This window comes from Phalacrocorax carbo, chromosome 9 (genome assembly GCF_963921805.1).
Source record: "Phalacrocorax carbo chromosome 9, bPhaCar2.1, whole genome shotgun sequence".
Classification (NCBI taxonomy): domain Eukaryota; kingdom Metazoa; phylum Chordata; class Aves; order Suliformes; family Phalacrocoracidae; genus Phalacrocorax; species Phalacrocorax carbo.
Genome location: NC_087521.1, coordinates 19952296 through 19973214, shown reverse-complemented (window position 1 = coordinate 19973214; position 20919 = coordinate 19952296). Strand labels below are relative to the sequence as shown.

The following is a 20919-nucleotide window of genomic DNA, read 5'->3' as shown; positions in this document are numbered from 1 at the left end:
TTTATAGCTATCAGAGCAGAAAAGCTGCTTCATGTAATTCTAGTCTGCAGACTAGAAAGTTAATTGCTAAATCAGTTTAATACAGAAAAGTATTGCACCTTGTGACTCTCTAGAACTGAACTGATTAGTAAAAGTGAGCACAGCAAAATTAAGTAATTCTTATTGACAACAGCAGATAGGAAACCTTCAAAATAAGCATATAATGCTAATTTAATGTATTTAATCTAAGTATAGTAAATAATGAATTTCCTTTTGGCATTCAGTTGCGAAGTTAAAAATCTCAGCAGAATATTGAGTGTGAAGTTAAAATTCTTAAAAATGGAAATAATACTGCCAGGTGAACCTTTTCCCTCATTTTAATGGGTACTGATAAGTACTTCTGGTGCTACTTGCTTGTTAATTGCTCACAATTTGGGAAGAGTGTGTGTACAATTTTCCTTTTCGCTTAAGCTTTATCTCCTGCCTTTTGTGGTTGATACTTTCAGTAAGCTGATATTTATCATTCCTTCTTTCAGACTAAACAGTACGGTACCAGCAGGAGTATTTAAACAGGCATAATAAATGGGAAATCAATTTTTTATTAAATTCTTTTTTTCCCAATATATAATCTAGCAGCTGTTTTCACTTAACTGATTTAAATGATGATTTAATTTTTAACTACATGTATTTTAGGTATGAGTCTGTAAGAAAATTTTAATACCAGTGTATCTTAATAATTGAGGAATGCACCTTTAAATAACAATTTTCCCCCTAAAATTAGTGTTTAGAAAGAGCCATGAAGTTTGCGTTTGAAGAGTTCCATCTCTGGTATCAATTTGCATTGTCCTTGATGGCAGCAGGAAAAGTAAGTCATAATTTTTTGGGTGTAATTCTTGTTTTGATGGCTTTTGATACCTCTTGGCACTTCCATAATTTTAATCTGTAGTGTTTTTGAAAATAATTCTAATCCTGAAATCAGCGAAGTACACTGAACTCCTAGTGCTGTACAAATGCCTAGTGCTGTACAAATAATATTGTTATTTCAATAGTTTCTCAGTTAGGAAGACTGAAAGGTAATGATAAGAACTATCTTGCCAACAGGCTTCAGCTAAGATAATTGAATATAAGTAGTGAGTTATACCAGATCCTATTACCCAGTAACAACATGTTTAAGTGCTGTTTTGATATTCGAGTCTTATAAAAATATACAAATCAATGCTGATTCATGATGCTCCTGCTTTTTTTTTTCCTTTGGGAATTTCTGACTGTGTATTTTTTTTTAGTATTACCTGTCTTTGAGACTGTATTCTGTGCTATTCAAGTGATTTGGATTTTTTTTAAAATTTTGTATAACCTAGGAACATATGTTATCAGATGGAATCTTCTATTTTCAGGTTCTTTTGCTTTTCCCTGTCCTGTTATGGAAAACAAATCGCATTCATTATGTAATGTAAACAATATTAATTTTTTAAAAGATTGTTCTCAATGGCGGTATTTTGTTTATCTTCACTATGGGGAAAAGGAATGGTTTGTATTTTCTTTAGAAAATATTTTTAGAAGCACATTGGTTCTGTAGGGGCTTGATTCTTCTTCCCATTCTCTGTTTACTTAGAGTCATCTTCTAAACTGTGGCTGGACAGAGGCAAACGAGGAGCAGTACCACTCTTGCACAGTCTTATATCAGAGCTTGTCCTCAGTGCTGTTGTAACTCCCAAAGAGCACAAAACTACTGCTTGTTCTGAAGACTCTGTCCTGTTCCTGCTCTTTCATTTGCCTGGCGCAAATGCTGTGAGCTTACAGGCCTAACAAAGTTTTAAATGTGTTTCAAAACTGTTTTCTGAATCCATTGGAAATGCATTCTGGGCCGATGTTTCACTGAGGACACTTGATGATAGTTCGTAGGGGTTAAATAATGACAGCAGTGCCTGAAGTCTTGTGTTTCACTTGCACGAGCAGTTGTGACATTGTCAACAAAATGTTTAGTAATGTCTCCTTTGCATGGGAAAAATGGACTGAATTATGGAAATGGGTATCTTCTGTCTGTGGAACATATTTATGCTTTTAGTAATTTCAATGGAAAATGTTTTTAACAGTCTGCTCGAGCTGTTAAAGTCTTGAAGGAATGTATACGTTTGAAACCAGATGATGCCACTATTCCACTCCTTGCTGCAAAGCTCTGTATGGGATCTCTCCACTGGGTAAGCTTTGCCAGTCTTTGTTTTTTCAGCAAGAGCTGTGCTAAAATGCAACAAAATCTTGGTTTAGGGATGTAGCGAATGCTTTTGCACAGTGACTGCATGCACTTGGTAATCTGAAAATACAGTACAGATACATATATGCATGTGTGCATCCCTGTTTGCATGGCTAATTTAAATGTAATCATTGCTGTCCAATATTTTATAAAGGTAGCATATCTTGATACTGATCTAAGACACAGCTAAAAATGTATTAGAAATTGCAAGTTGGCATACAGATACTAAAAATGCAACTTAAAATTCTGTTTCTTCTAAGCAAGAGGAAAATAACTTTTTTTTTTTTTTTTTGGAAGAAAATGAGACAGATCTCTTGTATTCCAGAGACTCTTCTGGTGACCCCATGTTTGTAGATAGCTGGCTTTCATGAATTCCTAGTGGGGACAGTGTCTTTTTAAAAAAAGTTACTGGAGTTCTATTTTAGATAACCTTGAAATTGGTGTATCTGTACAAAAAACATTAAGGTGATCAAAGAACTTTGTGTGATTTTCAAGATATACGTGTGATTTTTAAAAGAATGTATGTATTTAAAAAAAGGAGGAAAAGAGCAGGGAAACGGTCACAATCGGAAACTGAGAAAATAGTGCAGTAGCAGAAGTGTGACTTGTTGAGTCTGACAGACACCTGGAGGACTGTGTATAGTTCCTGTCCCCTCTATACAAAAAGGATGTGGACAGGCTGGAAGGGGTCCAGAGAAGGGCCGCCGAGATGATCCAAGGACTGGGAACCCTGGCATATGAGGATAGGCTGGGAGAGCTGGGTTTGTTCAGCCTTGAGAAAAGGAGGCTCAGAGGGGATCTCATCACCATGTACCAGTACTTAAGGGGCAGCTACAAAGAAGATGGAGACTCCCTTTTTACACGGAGTCACATGGAGAGGACAAGGGGGAATGGACACAAGTTGCTCTTGGGGAGATTCTGACTGGACATGAAAGGAAAATTTTTCACAGTGAGGAGAGTCACCACTGGAATAATCTCCCCAGGGAAGTGGCTGACTCGGCCACGTTGGACACCTTCAAGAGTCGCCTGGACAGGGTGTTGGGCCATCTTGTCTAGACCGTGCTCTTCCCAGAAAGGTTGGACTAGATGATCCCTGAGGTCCCTTCCAACCTGGGATTCTGTGTAAAATAGAGTCTTAATTATTAACGTAGATCCTAGTTGGATTTGAAAAGTAATTTAAAAATGGCAAAAACTACGGTAAGTTTAGAATGATCTGCATGTTAACTGCCAGAGTTTCTCTCAACCATAGGAATGGGTGCTTCAGGTTAAATCTGTGTTCTTTAGTCAGTATTTAGCAGGAAAACTAAGTCTAATGAAAAACGAAATAGTTCTTAAGAGCAATCGTAGCTGAGATTTCAACAGACTGAGTGTGCATAATATATATGCTGTGTGTCCTTTAGCTAGTTTTAGACTTACGTGGATGTTTTATAATATTTTCAGTTGGAAGAAGCTGAAAGATTTGCCAAAACAGTTGTTGATCTTGGGGACAAAACGTCAGAGTTCAAAGCAAAAGGCTACTTGGCACTGGGATTGACTTACAGTCTGCAGGCTACTGATGGTAAGATAAGAATAAACATTCACATTTGGAGATTCCCATGTTGCCTAAAAAAGGGTACCTAGCAGAATGCTAGACTTAAAATTAAAGCTTCTGTGTGCAACCATTTTTTTTTTCAGTCAATGTATTAAAACTTCTTCAGTGAGCATGTGGAATGAAATCTCTTGATCTTGCATATCACTGATTAAATCTATCCTTTTCAGCATCTTTGCGAGGGATGCAAGAGGTCTTGCAGAGAAAGGCTCTTCTTGCATTTCAGAGGTGAGTGGGTGTTAATCTTTTCATTTCGTTCTGCTGTATGTAGTGAAAAGCTTTATTATGTGTTGAAAAGAGGGACTTGTAAAAGATTGTGTAATGAGGATTTCACCTCTGGGAGTCTCCCTTCATGAGTACAGAACATATTTAGCATTTACTTCATCATTTTCTGTCAGAAATATTTAAACTGATTTCTAAGGATTTCCTTTTATTTCATTTTGAATACATTTGTATGGCTCTCTAGTATAAAATATTTGCTCAAAGGAGTATTCTGTTCTGATCTAGAAGGGAAAATGGTATGATGCAAGGTTTCAAGTCATGGTTCAATGTGATAGCGTTTCTAGAAGAGCTGGTCTCTGATCAGATTATATAGTAAGATTTTGCAATTATCTCTAGAGGCAGAGTGAAAACTGAGGACCTGCTGCTGTAGATGAGGGCTGAAATGCAGATAGGAAGCTAGGGGGGAAATGAAAAAATTCTATCTGGAGATGTAACGGCGTAGGCAGCGACAATGCAAATGCCACATCTTCCAAGCACCTTAAACAGAAGTAGTGTTGTTGCGGATGACAGTAGCTCATTCTCAAGGGTTTGACTCTGGAAACAAAATGACAATAAACAGGTGAATGAGAACATCTCTAATTATAGAAGAAACAAATCTTGGTGGCAAAGCTGGCAGGAGTGCTGCAACATCTAAATATGTCTCTTTATGTTTATATTCTCTTGAAAACCCTACTTGGGTGAGATAGGCTTAATGCTTCAGGGAAACTGATTTGTGCACTAATGTGAATGCGAAGTCTGAGATTTTTGTTGGTGATATTGTATCTGAGGGGATAGGTTTGAAAAAGTGTTTTGCAGGTAACTTTAGAGTGAGGCTGGTACACAGTGGTCCGTCCTTTTTCTGTCTTAACTATTCCTTTCTATCTAAACATGTTTTAACATACCTTTGCTCTTCCTGTTCCTTAATGTTTTAATAGTTTTTATTACTTCAGCATTCTTTCTCCTGTGTTGAAACTGAAGTTTCTAGCGCCTGGTTTATACCTCAGTTCCTCACCTCACCCATCCTTCTTACCACTGAATTAATCATCACTGTTGCAAAAATACAGTGTTATTTCTCGCCATTTCTACCCGTTCACTACTCTTGTGGTTCTAATAGTGATTTGCTTTCTTCTGATGATTCTTTGAAACAAGAAGGGATGAAATGAACAATAGCCTGAAGCTAGTCTGTTCCAGTTTGATGCCTGCTTACTCTACCCTCCAGTTTAGTACAGCAATTCCCAAAATCCTGGGAGTCATTCCTTGCTGTCGATCTGTCTGGAAATTTTCCATTTTCTGAGGTTTGAGGTTGTGCAGCGTTTTGACCACACGTAAATATGAGGATGCTTTTATTGGTAGCATACTGCTTATTGTGGTAATATCTTATTAGGTTGGTCTAGAAAAAGAATAAGTGGTTTGAGTCAATACAGAATAAGCAGTAGGTTAGGATAACTATTTTTCAAACAATATTCGGCTTCTTATCACTGTGAAATTACTCTTGCACACTCTCTATTCAAATATTGTTGCTTGGTTGTGTTATGTCTTTCACCAGGAACTTTTCTGTTTCATTCTGTACAGCTGAACAAAATAAGCATCTTGATACCTTCCTAACTGTTCAGTTTTTACGTCTTCCTAGCAGGGACTAATGCCAACTGAAATCTGAAAACATATCTAGCATCTCTTCAGTGAACCATTACAGATGTCCTTTAGCTGTATAGGTTGAGTGGAACTTCAGTTTTGTAGCGATATGGAGCTTTGAAAGATTTGTGCTAGCTAGCAGAATATAAATTTTCACACAGAAAGTCTTGGGAACTTGAGGATAAATTGCATCTGATTTCTATGCATCTTTCTTATGCTTTGGGGTCTCCTTTGTTGTTTTCTTTTTCCAGTTGATGCAACACCCTAGAAACAATGTTTTGTGTATTTAAGTGCATGTTCCAGGGTATTGATGTTAAGTTACGTGTTCATCCTTTCTGCTGCCCTTTCTCAGAATGCACTTGTACATAGGCTTTTAACTAAAGTCTCTTTCAGAGGTTTTAGTAATGTGCAGGGTGTATGTTTTAAACTCTAGTGAATTGCTAATATTGCTGTCAGTGATATTGCTGATATGAGTAGCTTGGACTCCACACAGAATCTTGAATAGAATGGTTTGGCCCTTGAAAAGAACAGAGTTTCTGAATATCAAAAATCCCATAGCTACCGTCTAAGAGAAGGGAAAAAGTATGTTTTGAAAGGTGATCTACATATTAACATGCTCCCCACTTGTGTTCATAGAGTGACTCACACCTCATAGATCAGCTGTACTGGAAATACACTGCAGTGTGGTTGATAATGTTGTTGGTTCCTTTCGGATCTTACCAAAAAAATGTTAGCACAGAGTGTATGTTATGCTTAGCCTACCAAGGTCATGCCCACTTTCTCTTCCCATGTCTTAAAAATAAATATTTTCCAGGAAGTGGAAGTTTAAATTCTCCATTCAGATCCTACACAATTTATAAAACAAGCAGCTGTACTGGACTCAGTATTTTGATCTGCCAGGTGTTTTGGGGTTTTTTTGTTTTATGTGGGGTTTTTAATCACTTACCTGGGGGACCAATTCTTGAAGAATACAGTTATGTTTTGGACCCTTGCCTGTGCCAGATTTCAAAGCTACCAGTTTGTGATAGTAGCCATTTGAGAAGGTGCTTGTTGCCATCTTCACACACTGCTGAGGGGGTGTTTATTTCACGAACTTTTTTTTTTTGCAAGACTTTCAGTGCTTTTCCTGTGGTTGGCATGAATTGAAGTTTCACAGAACTCACCAAATGGTTGTTAGATAGTAACAGCTTTATTCTTTCACTAGCTGAAGCTTGGGTGACTGAACAAGTACTCTCTAAGTTAAAATCTTTTGTTGTCACTTAGTCTTGCTTAGTTTGGGAACTTAAATTTAAAAAAGGACTAGTCCTGGACCCTATTAGGCTTTATATTTTACTCCAATCTCCAATTTAGAGATAAATTTAACAAAATATGAAACTGTCTCCTAACAACAAACTACTTAGATACATGTTGGATGCAGTTGCTAAACTAATGGAGTTGTCTCTTTGGACTGGAGAAGACAGAGGTTCATGATGAGTAAGCTCTTACACTGCCTTTTACTATAATGCTATGATAAAGAATCTGTCTAGCCTAGACTTCTTTTACGTTGCTACATAGCAAGGTGTTCTGCTAACTTAATCTCAAAGCCAAGAAGTAACTGGCTTTCGAGGAGGTTTGGCATTCTGGACTGAAAATGTGTTTAAACTTTGGGAGTCTGAAAAATGAACAAAACTCTAATCTACTTTGATGCTACTCTTCCTCTTTGACTTCTGTGGTTCAGAACTGTCCTGGTCATGGTCAGTGTGATGGCTTGGGTACTTCTTGTGCAGATGACATAATTCTTGTCTTTGAAGGCATGTTGGTTTTGGGGATATTTTGTTTGGGTTTTTTTCCTTTTCTTAGATAATTACATGCAGTGTTTTTTTAGGAGTATATTTTAATTGAAGAATCATTTTGTATTGCTCATTTTTAAGATCTATGCTGATATTACATAATTTCTATTAAAAGTGACAGAAAAGTCACAGAAACAAACACCACTTATCAAAATAAGAGCATACACGTAGTGATCTGAATATGGGTCCATGAATATATATGCATTTGGTGTGTATGTCTAACCTAAAGGGGGAAAATTCACTGCTTTTTGTTTTATTTCTTTGTTTTTAAGGGCTCACAGTTTGTCTCCAACAGATCATCTGGCAGCATTTTACTTGGCACTGCAGCTTGCCATATCCAGACAGGTTAGTTGTGTTTTAAAAGTGCAGCCTCACACTATCTCATAGGATTAGCGTTTTTATCTGTTGATGGATACACATGAAGATTTCTTCAGTAAAAACATGGTTTCCCTTGTGCATATATGCATATCTATTGGCAAAAAAACACACTAAATATTCTCACTGAACACCTTCAGTCTTGTACACTTCGAGTTCTGTCACAATAAGACATGTCAATCAATTTATGTGTTTCACCACTTACGTTGCTGGATGGAGAGAGGAAAAAGTAAATTTTCACCCTGTTTTTACCTATTGCATGTAATCTCTGCTCAGACTTGTTATGTGGAGAGTGGGAATCTTGAATCTATTCAATAAGGATCATGACAGTGCTTAAATCTTGAGTACCTGCTAAGATTCGTGCCTTTTCTGAATACTTTTAGGAGGTTTGGTTACTGTGAACAAAACTACAAAAATGTGTTTAAGAAAACTGGAAAATATTTTAAAGCTATAAAAGAGATCACAGCTCAGTCCAACTTGTTCAGCTGTTACGTTTAAAGCATTTAGGATTCTACCATATATCACATGAATGTGGATAATGTGGAGCTGCTTTGTATATATCGTAGTAAGCCTTTTTCTGTGCCATGTTTATTTTAGGAAGTAGTTTTGGACACAGTAGTTTACATACTCTGGGTGACTACTTTCAGAGACAATAATTACTAATGAGTAGCAGAGACATTGGACTATTTAATGCAACAGTAAAATGGATTGTCACTTTAATGGCAGAAAATATTTTTCAGTAGCAGGCTATGACTTTGCACTGAATTCCAAATGTATCATGTTGCTTCATTAAATTTCTTGGTTTTAACACTTAGTGTACTTATTTTGAGCAAAAGCACATGCAGGTGAGGAGATAAGGAAGTTTCACGTGAAGAAAAGTTACTGTTACACTGTAGCTGTACATTTTAGTTAATGTATTACAATTAAAATATTTTCAAAATAATCTAGAGATACAACCAATACTTGAAAAATAATAGTGAATATTTTAAAGGGCTGAAGGGAACTGTTTTAATAAAACCTTTATCTTGTTTTCCAGGGCTAATACGTTATTTAATTTTTACTATTCACTGTAGAGCGTCAGGTCCATTTTAAACTTGAGTAGTGTCTTACAGGAGTCTATAGAATTCTGCATGGTGTCCAGGTGAATATTTTGAAAATTTTATGGATGTGCAATCAAGTAATAGGCAATACTTCTAACAGTGGTGCTTTCTTTTTCTGCCTCTTTTTTTTCTTTTTTCAATCAGATACCAGAAGCTTTGGGTTATGTTCGTCAGGCTCTGCAGCTACAAGGAGACGATGCCAACTCTCTTCATCTCCTTGCGCTCTTGCTATCAGCCCAGAAACACTATCATGATGCTTTGAATATCATTGATATGGCCTTGAGTGAATATCCAGAAAATTTTATGTGAGTGAATGTCATGTTTACTTTCTACACTTTCTCTCATATTTATTTTTCTTATTCTCATTCGTTTCAAGAGGGGGTAGATTTGAAAATTGGACTCAGTTTCTTTTTTCTTCTTGTGTTTTTTTCAACAGTGTTCCCCCCTGCCCATTTAGTGCAAGTCTGCCTTTCATTAAAGGCTTGTTAAATAGTGACTAAGGAGTTGGTTTTGGAAGGGAGGCTAGAGCTGGATAGTTGATCTTATTCTGTCTTTTTCGACAGACTCTTTTAGATAATTTCTCCATGTTGCATGCTTTAGAGTATTTTTTTGTCTTCTGCTTTTATGCAATATTCTAAGAAGGATAAACAGGACTTTACTGTTAGCAACGATAAATTTATCCCATCCTACAGAGAAGCCTATGCATATTGTATGTAATCTATTCTGTAAAATACGTCATTACAGAGAATCTCCTCTTTTGCCTGTATAATAATCAGCCATCTGAAGTTGGCTGATAGACAGCTAAACATATGAACAGGGAAGAAGCACGTTTGGTAGATGTTCTCTTGTTGTTTAAGAAAGAAATCATTCTTTGTATTTATTATTTGTGTTAAGTGTATCTTAAAATACATTTGGATTTTGTATTTTTGTAAGTTATTTATTTATTTATTTTCTTACAAAAATCTTGTTAAAACACTTTGCAGAGAAATATCTCAGCAACACCTTCCATTAACTTCCAATGTTCTGTTCCGATGCTTTACCAACAGTCACTAAAGTTGTAATCCATAATATTACAAATGTCTGAAATGCTTGTTGAGACAATTTTTTGAAATACCTCAACCTTAACTTTTAAATGACTGACCTGTATCAGAAGTTGTTACTATATGATTTCTTTAAGAATTGTTAGTTTGCAAATAGGGATTATAGTGGTTTTCCTACCTGTTCCTTGACATATCATGCCTCTTTTTCGCTGTCTGTATAAGGTACTGGTGCCTTTCTCCTCATAAATCTGACCAGGACCTCTGTTGGTATTACCTCTCCTCAGAACTTCTGCGGCTTGCAGCCAGTTCTGTGCTTTTGTGGCCTTTTGCTGTTTCTCACTTCCTGGTTTATCCACACACATATAACCCCTCTCTGTTCTTATTAGGGGCTCCACACATGCTTCATGATTTCAGAACTGTCTAGCAGTTCCTCTCCCAAACAGGTCTGTGCTTTACTGACCTGTCAGTAAGTAATGGTTTGAGAGGCAATTGAATCATCAGCTACCTAATTTTATATCCTATTATTGTTAAAAACAAATATGTCCAAACCACCATGATCTGTCATCTTCTGTCCTTGGTTCATCTTCTGCCACTTACTGGCAATGCAAATGACAAAGAAGCAGCCACTATATCTCTCAGAACATTAATGGTCCAGAAGTACTTCTGAAACTGCAGTTCTCCCTATTGTAATAAGAGAACAAAGGATCACTCAGTAAAATGTTTAAATTTACTCTTGTGAGCATTCAAAAGGTATCTATGAGTTTTCAAATACGGTTCATGGCCTTTCCGTACTTGTTTATAATTGGATCTTGTAGTTAAACATGTTGCCTAAGTTGTTTTAAAGAATACTGATCTCTCTATTAATGTATGCATGTCTATTAATCATATGAGTTGTAATGGTGGTTCTAACTTGTTTGTCCTGTTTTATAATAAAAACACCGTGGTGATACAGTGTACTATGTTGCAACCTACTGGTACAGATCAGGGAATTTGAGAGGAATATCTTGGCAGTGGGAATTACCATCAGATGTGGCAACAATTGCTGAAGGATCCAAGGTGAAACAGAGCTATATGTGTATCTAGACAGTCTTTCAATGTCTTGTTTTTAGTGCTGTCAGGTTAATTCTGATTCCCAGAGAAGTCAAGGATATGATTTAGATTCTTTGTGTGCTCTCTGCAATTGATACTGACAGCCAGACAGACACATCTGGTCAATAATAAAATTTGGATTGATTCCTTCATGTATCTGGGTTATTTTTGCAAGGATTTATCAGCAAAACCTCCAAGTCTACAATCTGTTCTTGCACACTGTCTGGTACTCTTGAAATGGTTGACAACGTGTATATGCATATATATAAAATATAAACCACAAACGCTTAGCGTATTGTTGACTCTAGTTTCTTATTCTGCAACTTCTGTAAACAGTACAATCTTCACGGTACTTCCTAACAGACTGGGAAGAGATCCTCTTGAGTTCATCTAAGGCTGGCTGATTTTTATATATACTGAAACATTTGATTATTTAGCTATGGTATTTTATTGGCTTTTGTAAACACTTCAAATATCATCATGTTTTATGTTCTGGTCATGTCTGCAATCCCAGTAAGCTGAACTTTTCTTGGTATTCTCTGTATTTCTGTTAGAATGAATCCATTACCTCAGCCTTATACGAATTGATACTTTGGTAGCTTTGCAGCATAATAAATCTCTGTACTTGGAAAATATTAAACACCAGGCTTGTGATTTATGCAATTTCTTATTTCTTTTATTGTTATCCACATACCTCTGTATGCTGTAATTGCATTGCTGCACTGAGTGCTGTCCTGCCCTGTTCACAGCTGTGTGTTCTTTTTGTTTTGCTTTTCTTTGAAAAGAATCTAAATTTTCAGAAGTTTATAATACTACATCTTTGTAAAATGCCAGAGGTTGCAAGGAAGTTGTAGAATACACTGAGTCATGCTGAGAAATGGAGACTTGCCAGTGCTCTTTTGTTGTAGTCAATTAGTACATACATTGCCTGTCAGTTTTCAACCTTTGAAAATCTGATGCGTTTCTAGAATTCATGGTCAATGTTTGAGGAGTATAGCAAGCATACCTTCGTATCTTAAATTAGCATTAACCTTCCTGCACTAAAGCTAGAAAGTTGCTGAACAAACATGGCCAATCAGATAATGATTTTTTCCCCATGCACCTCTAGGTCAGGAAGTAAAAAGAAATTCTTCAGAGCCAAAGAATTATGTCCCATCATTATCTAAAGGAGTGGAAGGAATGAGCAAACATCACATTGTGCTGTTAGCAGCAAGGTATAGCTTTTTCTTTGAATAGCGAGTTGATTGTTCTTCCTTTTTTTGTTATATTGGCAGCATAAATATGCAGTCTGCAATTATCTGAGACCTTAAGGGGTATACGAAAAACTATTGGGGAAAATCTAAGAAACCTCTAGAAGTGAAGTAGGTGTGTAGTAATGTTTTCTAGGAAAAAATATTCAAAATGCCAGATATTTGCTGGATATCTATAGCACTATCATTTCAACCTTTTTATAAGCTTAAAATGCTAGGTTGCAACCACTCTACTTATAAACAAGTTACCTGTGTTTTTCAGAGCAATGCAATCAGTTGTCTTCTAAACGCTAGCTAACCTCTGAAGCCTCCTGAAATCTGAGAGTACTTTGATCCAGGGACAAAAAGATATCTAGACAAAAGATTACTGAACAGGTTAAGATTACTGAAAAGATTATGAATATTCTGCTCTGGTGAGATGAGTGGGAGTAAAGTGCCAGCACCAAAATATCTGAATAGGTAATCTCAGTCAGGTCCTACTGCATTTAATTTAATCTAAAGTTATGATGTTTTCTCCCCACCTTTCATTAGACAGCTTTGTCCCTGTAGTAGAAATGTGAAGTTCAGTTCTTCTAAAGCTTGACAAGATTTGAACCCTTGGATAATGCAACTGAGAGTCCTAACCATCGAACTGTGTGGGAGACTGGGTGAGCTGATCCATTTCTCCTCTTGAAACAGAAGCAAGGACATGCTGCCCTGAATGCAAAGAGAATAGGCAGGAAGGAGCCACAATATCTTCTGAATTACTAGAGTGCTTAACTGTGAGGGAGGCTTGAGGTCTTAGCTACTTGGGTTTTCCTTCAGTCGTATTTATTTTAACCCAATGATTGCCTACTCTGAATGTATAAGTAGTCCCAGAGGTGTGCATTACAGTCTGAAGTTGTATTCAGGTGCAGCAGGGTAATGGTGGTTGTGTTGCATTCGTTCATATAGGGCTGGTATATCTTGTGCAATATGTATAGTACGGTTATATGTGGGATTACCTGAGGAGCCTTATTTGCAAGCTCCTTTCCATGACTCACTCCTGTCTTTTTATGTGCTTGTTATAAGGAATCTATATCATAGTGTTTTGAATGATACAAAATCTTGAAACAACACTTCCATCTGTTTCTACTTCATGGTTAGTCAAAACTAGATTCTCAGTCAAGGGAGACAGTTAGGTTTCTTAATTAATTACTTGTGATACAGTTAATCTTAGCTGTTTGGGGTTCCCTCATTATTTCAAGTGTTGAGGCATGTAAAGATGAGAATACTGCCTGAAATTAGTGTAATTAGGTAAATTAATAAATATTAGTTGCTAATTTTATGCTGAAAACTGAACTGCAATGGATAGCAGCTGACAAGCTTTTAAAGTAGCAGAAGTAGAGAACAGCAGATGGGTTATTTGAGGAGTGCAAGCATGTTATTTTAATGTTAAGTACACTCAAAAAGGAGAGACATATGGTAACAGGTTTGAAGACAACTGAAGACTAGGTTCACAGTTTAAACATTTACATTTGTTGAAGTGTGATGGAAATTTTTTTTTTCTTCCAAGCATATTTTGCAGAAGCATCAGGCCAATATGTCACTCCCCTGAAAACTATTAAATCCTTTCCTTCCTGACCCTCAAGGGCTCTTTCGAGCTGCATTAGATTTCCCAGAATCGCAGAGCATTTTAACATCCCTCTCAGTTCACTGATTAACAAACTTGTGTCCTTCTGGGAGTTGTCCAGGTGGGCATGACAGAAGAGCTGGTTGGTGCATGCAATGTATGATGATCCATACACTGATGTTTTGTCAGACAGGGATGTATTTATCAATTAAAGCAAATAGACTGTGTTGTTGTGTTTTCCTAAGATCGGCTATAGTTGCACTGCAGCATGTGGTGCTGGTTAAACTTGCATTTTTTTTTTCTTTCCCCTTGATGAATAGAGTACTGGGAATTATTTGAGGACAAGTAGTAGTGATCTACTAGGTTTGCCAAAATCATGTCTTTCAGGTTGGTGTGTAGATTCTTGTCAATATTTGACAACATCCTTCTTCAAATCCATTCCATTTTGATCCTATCTTGGGAGTTAAATGAGTTTGTCCTCAGGAATGATTTTTCTGTAAGTCACGAAAGACAGTGTCAGTTGCTTGTGTTTTTTCTTTTCTTGTCTTCCCACTCCCCTCCCCTTTGGTTGTTACGTGCTTTTACAGAATGGACCATTTTAAAAGACACTTTTGATAGGTAGATGTTACTTTATACAACAAATTGGTCATTGCCCTTAGGGTCTTATCCCTGAATTATATTTGCCGGGCAGTAGATTCTTCTTTGAAACTTCATTGAATGAGTCCCAGTTTGTGTCATGAGCTGGCTGCCACAGAGTATTCAAGGCAGGAAAACAAGAAGTTTTCAAGTGTAATTTGTTCTGGTTTTAGTCAGAAGCTACCTTCATTACAGTTTACAGATTTACATTTTCTTAAGGACAGACATCAAGTTCATAAGACAGAATACAGTATACATAAACTGCACCAAAAGTCACAGGAATGACTGCAGCTTTTCCTTGTGAAGAAGCAATGCTGCTGCTTTGTGAACAAATACATGGGAAACAATATTTCAAAGGGGGCAGTGGAGGCCATCCAGTGCACACCAGGGATATGTGTTCATGGTTTCCACAAAGCTGTGTTATTTTGAGGCTTGAGTGCTGCTGCTGTTCCATCTTTTGCTTGTTTCAGATTCAGGCTTCAAATAGCAGTCTGAACTGCCTACTTTTACTTCATCTATGTTTCTGTATGTATATGGGCTTCCCGCTATTGGGGATCTGTGGAACTGAATTTGGAGGAGCTTACCCTTATGATTAATATTGGCACTGTAGAAATCTGTCACTTCTCCTGAAGCTCTCAGAACATGTTTCACGTCTTTTGGATATGTTCAGTGATTGAGAAACAGTTTAGGAGACTTTTTTTATTAAGTTAAATGATTTTGTGGAGACTTCACAAAAAAACTAGATTTGGTACTTGACCTGTTGCCAGTGTTGAGAATCCAGTGATTCAGTCAATTGGATTTCCTGAAGGAACCAGATTGATAGAAGCAGCTGAAAAAAATACATTAGTAGATATTGCTAGTTGTGTTCAGTAACCTCTTCTCATGAATTGTGTCTTGTTAGCTTGCAAATGCAGCGTGGATAATTCAGACTTATTCCTGACTGTTGACACTTTGAATAAAAATGAGAAGCAGATGTGATTAATTGGGAAATAGGAAACTGGCTTCAGGATAAAAGAGAAATTGGTTGGATAGCTATGTCACAGAAATTCAAAAGAAATTACCAGGAAATAAGATTAATTTGTTCAGTCATGCAAAAAGTTATTTCAAGATGCTTACAAATGATGATTTTTAATGTTTTGTAACAAATTATTTATAACTTTCCTGATACTACAGCTTCCCTTGAATACTCAAAATGGACTAGACTGACTCTGCAAGGTTTTGCTTTGCAATTGTAGCTGACATTTCTATTAATTTCTTCCTGTACTTTGATTATCATGGTGATAGAAGTTATGTGCCTAACATCACTTGAATGTTTAAGTATATCCTTTAGAAAACTATATGTATTTCATAATCTATCTAGTTTTATGTTGTCATTCTCCCTGTAGGTTAAATTTTTGTCGTTGTGTCATTTTGTGTTTTGATGATCATATAGATGTTTTGGAGCTGACTAATGTGAAGCTGTAAGCTTTCTACAGCAAGTATTAAATAGACAGCTGTCAAAACTGGATGCTCAGATTAAGAGTTTGAAGCCAAAAGGGTCAATTTTTTAAACCCCAGACCTTCTATATATCTGAAGTTGCTAAATTTGCTTTCATTTTTCTATTAATATAGTTTTAGCTAAAGTATACCTTCCAGAGGACATCCAATCTTCATAAAAACACATCAAAAACTGGAGAAGCCATTGCACCATGTGGTAGCTTGTTTCAGTGTTTCAGTTACACTCTTCATTAACACTGTATTTTTGTCTTTATTTGAATTGATCCCTTATTTGTTTCCAGCCATTGGTTTTTATATCGTTCTTTACTACACACTCTAATACTGATGACTTCATACTCTGATGGTAGCTTCTATAATCAGGTCACCTCTAAAAGTCCTTTCTGATAAGAATGTCAGCAGACTTGCTGACAGTAGAGCACTTTCTCTACCCCTGCAGTTATTTCTTGCACTGTTGAACTGGAGCCAGCTTTCATCACATGTAAACAAGAACTGCACAAAATATTTCACTATCACTTATCACTGCTTTATAAAGTGAGTCACCTGCATCGTGCCTGTTGGAAAGGATTGTGTGAATTATTTTGAGCATAATTGCTTCGTTTGGGGGCTTATATTCAATTAGGTGTTTGCTGGCATTATTATTTGCTGCTTGGTCAGTTATTTCTATGATGCATTTCCACATTAGAGTGTAAAGGCTATATTTGTTACTATAGCTATACGCTCGTTTTTTAAAAAATCCAGCTTGAGAGCTATTAAGCTGTGCTGCTGAACAAATTGTTTGGAAAGTTTCCTACTGTGCTGTTATAAGGATCTTTTCATTAGGAGAGTATATTACACATAAATTAGAGTCCTGTTGGATTCAAATGGAATTCCCAAGCGAAGAGTCTTAGAGCAGTCAGCCCTACCTCCTCCTCTTAAAAGAAGCTACAAACTTGCAGACAATAAACTGCTGTCAAATTCTGGATTGTGAATGAAGGAAATGCTTGGAACTATAAAATTGTCTTCTAATTTTAACCTTTTCCTTCTAAACCGTTTATTTATGAGCAATTACAAGACTGTCAGAAGGGCACTTGCTATTAGTATGTACTAACTGAATTTGCTACGGTTTGGCTTCTTCCTCCTTCCTCATTTCTGTTTCCTGTAACAGTCAGTGGAAGTTTTTCCTATATGTGTAATCGTTGAGTGCAAGGAGTGACTGACTAACACTTAATTTAGGAAAGGTGAATAAACTTAGGTTCTTTCAAATCATCAGTATTGAATAATACCTGTTCAAACTTAATTTATGCATTCTGCATACAGCTTTCCCACTTCAGTGACTCCATGGGGTCCGTCAGGTAACCTGATTTAATTTACAAAAGCAGTTGACACTATGACTGTTACAGAAACAAGATGCAGCTGTATGAAGTATGCATGTGAATGTGTTACATCAACGTAGTTACTTTTTTTTCCCCTTAAGTTCAGATCATATGAAAAGAAGCCCATGTTGTCTGTTTATAAAAAGTTTATTTTCAGACTCTAATGTCTTTGTATAATGTTACATTCTGCATCACCCTTCTTGTGAGTTTTAGGTTTGGGGCATTTTTTTTGTTTAAATACAGGATTATTGTCAGACTAGTTAGTCTTAAGATTTCACAAGTCATGCGTTTAGATTTGGTGATTTTTTTTTATGGGTTTTTTTGTTTGTTTTTAACATTGTGCCCAGGTTTAAAACCAAAACAACTTCTTCTGAATTTTCCTAACATTCCAGGATTTGAAGTTGTGGGATATATCAAATGGGCACTTAAATGTGAAACAAAAATGAAATATTATTTAACTCTACACAGAACTGATATGTCATCTTTCTTTTATACTCTAATAAGTAACAGGCTATCTGTCAGAGTTGATTGTTTATAAAGTTTATTTGTATATGTAAGCTACTGTAGAAACTAATGTGTTTGTCAGGGAGACCAAGCTATTGTTTGACACTTCCTGTGTGGCTGCTTTGTTGGTTGTTACCATATTTATGGGACTCACAGTATATTAATTACTTTTCTACCATCTTTTAATAATTGATAATTATGTTTGCTTTAGAAGGTTTCTCACTCTGAGGGACTTCAAGGAGATTCCTGATTACCACTGTGCTGAGTGACAGTGCTCTAGCAGGCAGATCTGGTGGAGGAATGATAGCATGTTTTATTGCCAGATTTGAAAAAAAAATTGGGGAAAGAAAAGGCAGGTCTCTTCCAAGCAGTTGTGTGTGCAATATAGATATTCTGCTATGGCTGATCCAAGCTGGTGTGCTCATAGGGTGCACAGCAACTTGAGAAAATTGCTCACTTGATCCCAAAAGCAAAGCAGCTGGTTTTAAAATTAACCCAAGGTGAGCAATACCTGTTCACTGAAAAAACTAAGAGTTCTCTATACTAATAGTGTTACCTGTTGCACAGCAGAGCTCAGTCTTCACTGCTTTGAATTTTTGCTTCATTCTACAAAATAGAAATATCCTTAGTAACTTAAGCCAGTGTTAGACTAATTAACTCCTTTTGATGTCCTGACTTTATTAGAGTGTTGCTGTGGGAGGGAATTGGTGGTTGTAGCATCTGGGCATTTTATTTCAAAAAGTGAAACAGGCTGGTTGAGAAGGAGGCAGCATAATTAAGACAGGTATTTTATTTTGGAGATTCACAAATTCTTAACTATGCTACCAGTTACACTGGTTAGCTGGTAGGAAAAGCTTCAGATCATGATTTATAGATTAGTTTGTACTGATTAGGAAATAGAGCACTAGGAAGAGCCTTGGAAGTCACAAGGTTCCATTATTAGTTTCCTATCTGTAATACTTACCATGACCTTAGCTGTATCTTAAGAACAGTTATTTGCTCCACCTCCTGTGCAGTCTGTCCAAAATAAACTGAGGAAACAGTCTTTTCTACAATTTTGTTTATAATCTTGAGACTTAATTTCATCCCTTAATATTTTAATAATTTGTATGGCCTTTATATACTCATTTTTGTGGAAACATCCTCTAGATGTTCTTTTCCCTTCGTGGTGCTTGTCTCATCTATATTTATAGGTAGAATTTGTACCTCTTCTTGGGTTTGTTTTTTTTTCTAGACTGACTAAATGAAGTGTTTTTATACTCTACAGTCACCAGTCAGCTGATCACCCTTGCCGCCTTTCTCTGCAGCTGTTCTCCGATTTGAAATTTCTTGTGTGTGTGTTTAACTGTTTTAATAAGAATTATGTATAACATTCCAGATGTGATCTCACGGGGGTGTTGTACAATGGCACTGTCTCTTTCTCTTTCTGCTCCAATGAGTAGGTTCCAGAATTGCATCTGCCCTCTTCACAGCTGTCTCACCTTGATGAACCTGGCTGCTAGGCAGCTCTGGTTTGGAATAACTGTTACACAGGTTGTTTGGTACAATCTCTTTATTAAACTATAACTCATTTTTTCATTAGCAATGTTACCTAATATTCCTTTCAGTTTTTGTATGCTATTTTTGTATAAATTTTTTCATGTTAAGACTGTATATATTAATCTGTGTCTTCCCTCTTGAAAAAAAACATTGGCAATATAGCTGCTGTTCCCCAGTCATTACAGTAGATTATTTTTGTTAGAAGGGACAATCCTATGTGTCACTGTTTCCATAATTCTGAGAAATTGATTATTTTTGACTGCATTAACTTTACTAATTTTTAAAGTGTCCTATGCTCCATTTGTCACTGTTTTCATATCTGAGACAACGTAGATAAGGATTATGGTAAAGGCTGGGAGTTCATTCCCAAATATCCTTAATCTCCATCCCTTTGTCCCTGTTTAGTATACCCATGTTCTCTTTTTTCCCTACTTAGGTACAAAAAAATATTTTAAAGACTGCAACTTTTTTCTATAATAACTTGTTCAGGTATAGTTTAGTTTTACTTTTTACTATATACCTAAGATTCGGCTTTCTGTGCTGATTATTCTTTCTCTTCTCTCCCCTCATTGTCCCCTGCGATTCTTGATAGGATCTCTGCATATTTCTGATGTCTTAATTGCTCAATGTTATCAATGATTGGCTTATCAAACATTGAGTTCTACCCCTTCAACTTGAGACATGGATCCTTAAACATTTTAGCATCTTTGTGATAAATGCCAGGCCTCTGCTGTATCTTGGATGTCTGTTGTCACTATTGAATTATTTGGGTGCATGCCACTGAAATTCAAACATCCAGTTATAAACTTATTTGGAAATTTTCATTCTTTAAATAAAAATCCAATAATATATGGATTAGGTTACGAGCAGCTGTTTCATAATGCCCTCATTAGTTAGGGAGAACAGCCTTGAAGTGATGGAGTCATTTGCTGCTTCAGTAGCTATTTCATAAGTTTATTGGCTATTAGCTCCAAGAATAACTAAGCCCTTCCACTTAAGAGTTTGATTTGTTCTCCATTTTGTGTCTGGGTAATTAGTTTTCTAAAATGATACAATTCACTTTATCTAACATTAAAGATCTGCATCCATATCAAACACTGATGCTGGAACAAATGCCCCATTAGTCTAATGTCTTTAACAGAACCTGTTTTACCTACTTACCTTCCCCAAAGGATTTGACCCAAACAGATTTCTGTCCTTGTTATCTGTTGTTTATTCCAGTTTGACATGTTGCTGACACACATTGTTCTCCTCTTTGTTCCTATTTTAAATATTGTCTATTCCTCAGTACTTGCATTCTTAGTCATGAGTGCTGTCCCACCATGCTGTGTGTGGTTACTCTGTCATGTTTTGTTCTGCACTGTGTGCCAGTAATTTAAACCTCTGACTGTTACAGACAGACACAA

The 20919-nt window shown here is 36.4% G+C and overlaps 1 protein-coding gene across 5 annotated transcripts in view; it reads left to right on the top strand.

The window, feature by feature from the left end:
- Positions 1–20919, top strand: part of TTC7B (tetratricopeptide repeat domain 7B) — a 148140-nt gene that overhangs the window by 70106 nt on the left and 57115 nt on the right. For all 5 annotated transcript variants that reach the window (XM_064460561.1, XM_064460564.1, XM_064460558.1 and 2 more), the window contains 6 exons: positions 761–844; positions 2073–2177; positions 3671–3788; positions 3989–4046; positions 7813–7885; positions 9160–9320. In XM_064460561.1, coding sequence (XP_064316631.1) covers positions 761–844; positions 2073–2177; positions 3671–3788; positions 3989–4046; positions 7813–7885; positions 9160–9320 — 599 coding nt within the window. The remainder of the gene's footprint in view (positions 1–760; positions 845–2072; positions 2178–3670; positions 3789–3988; positions 4047–7812; positions 7886–9159; positions 9321–20919) is intronic.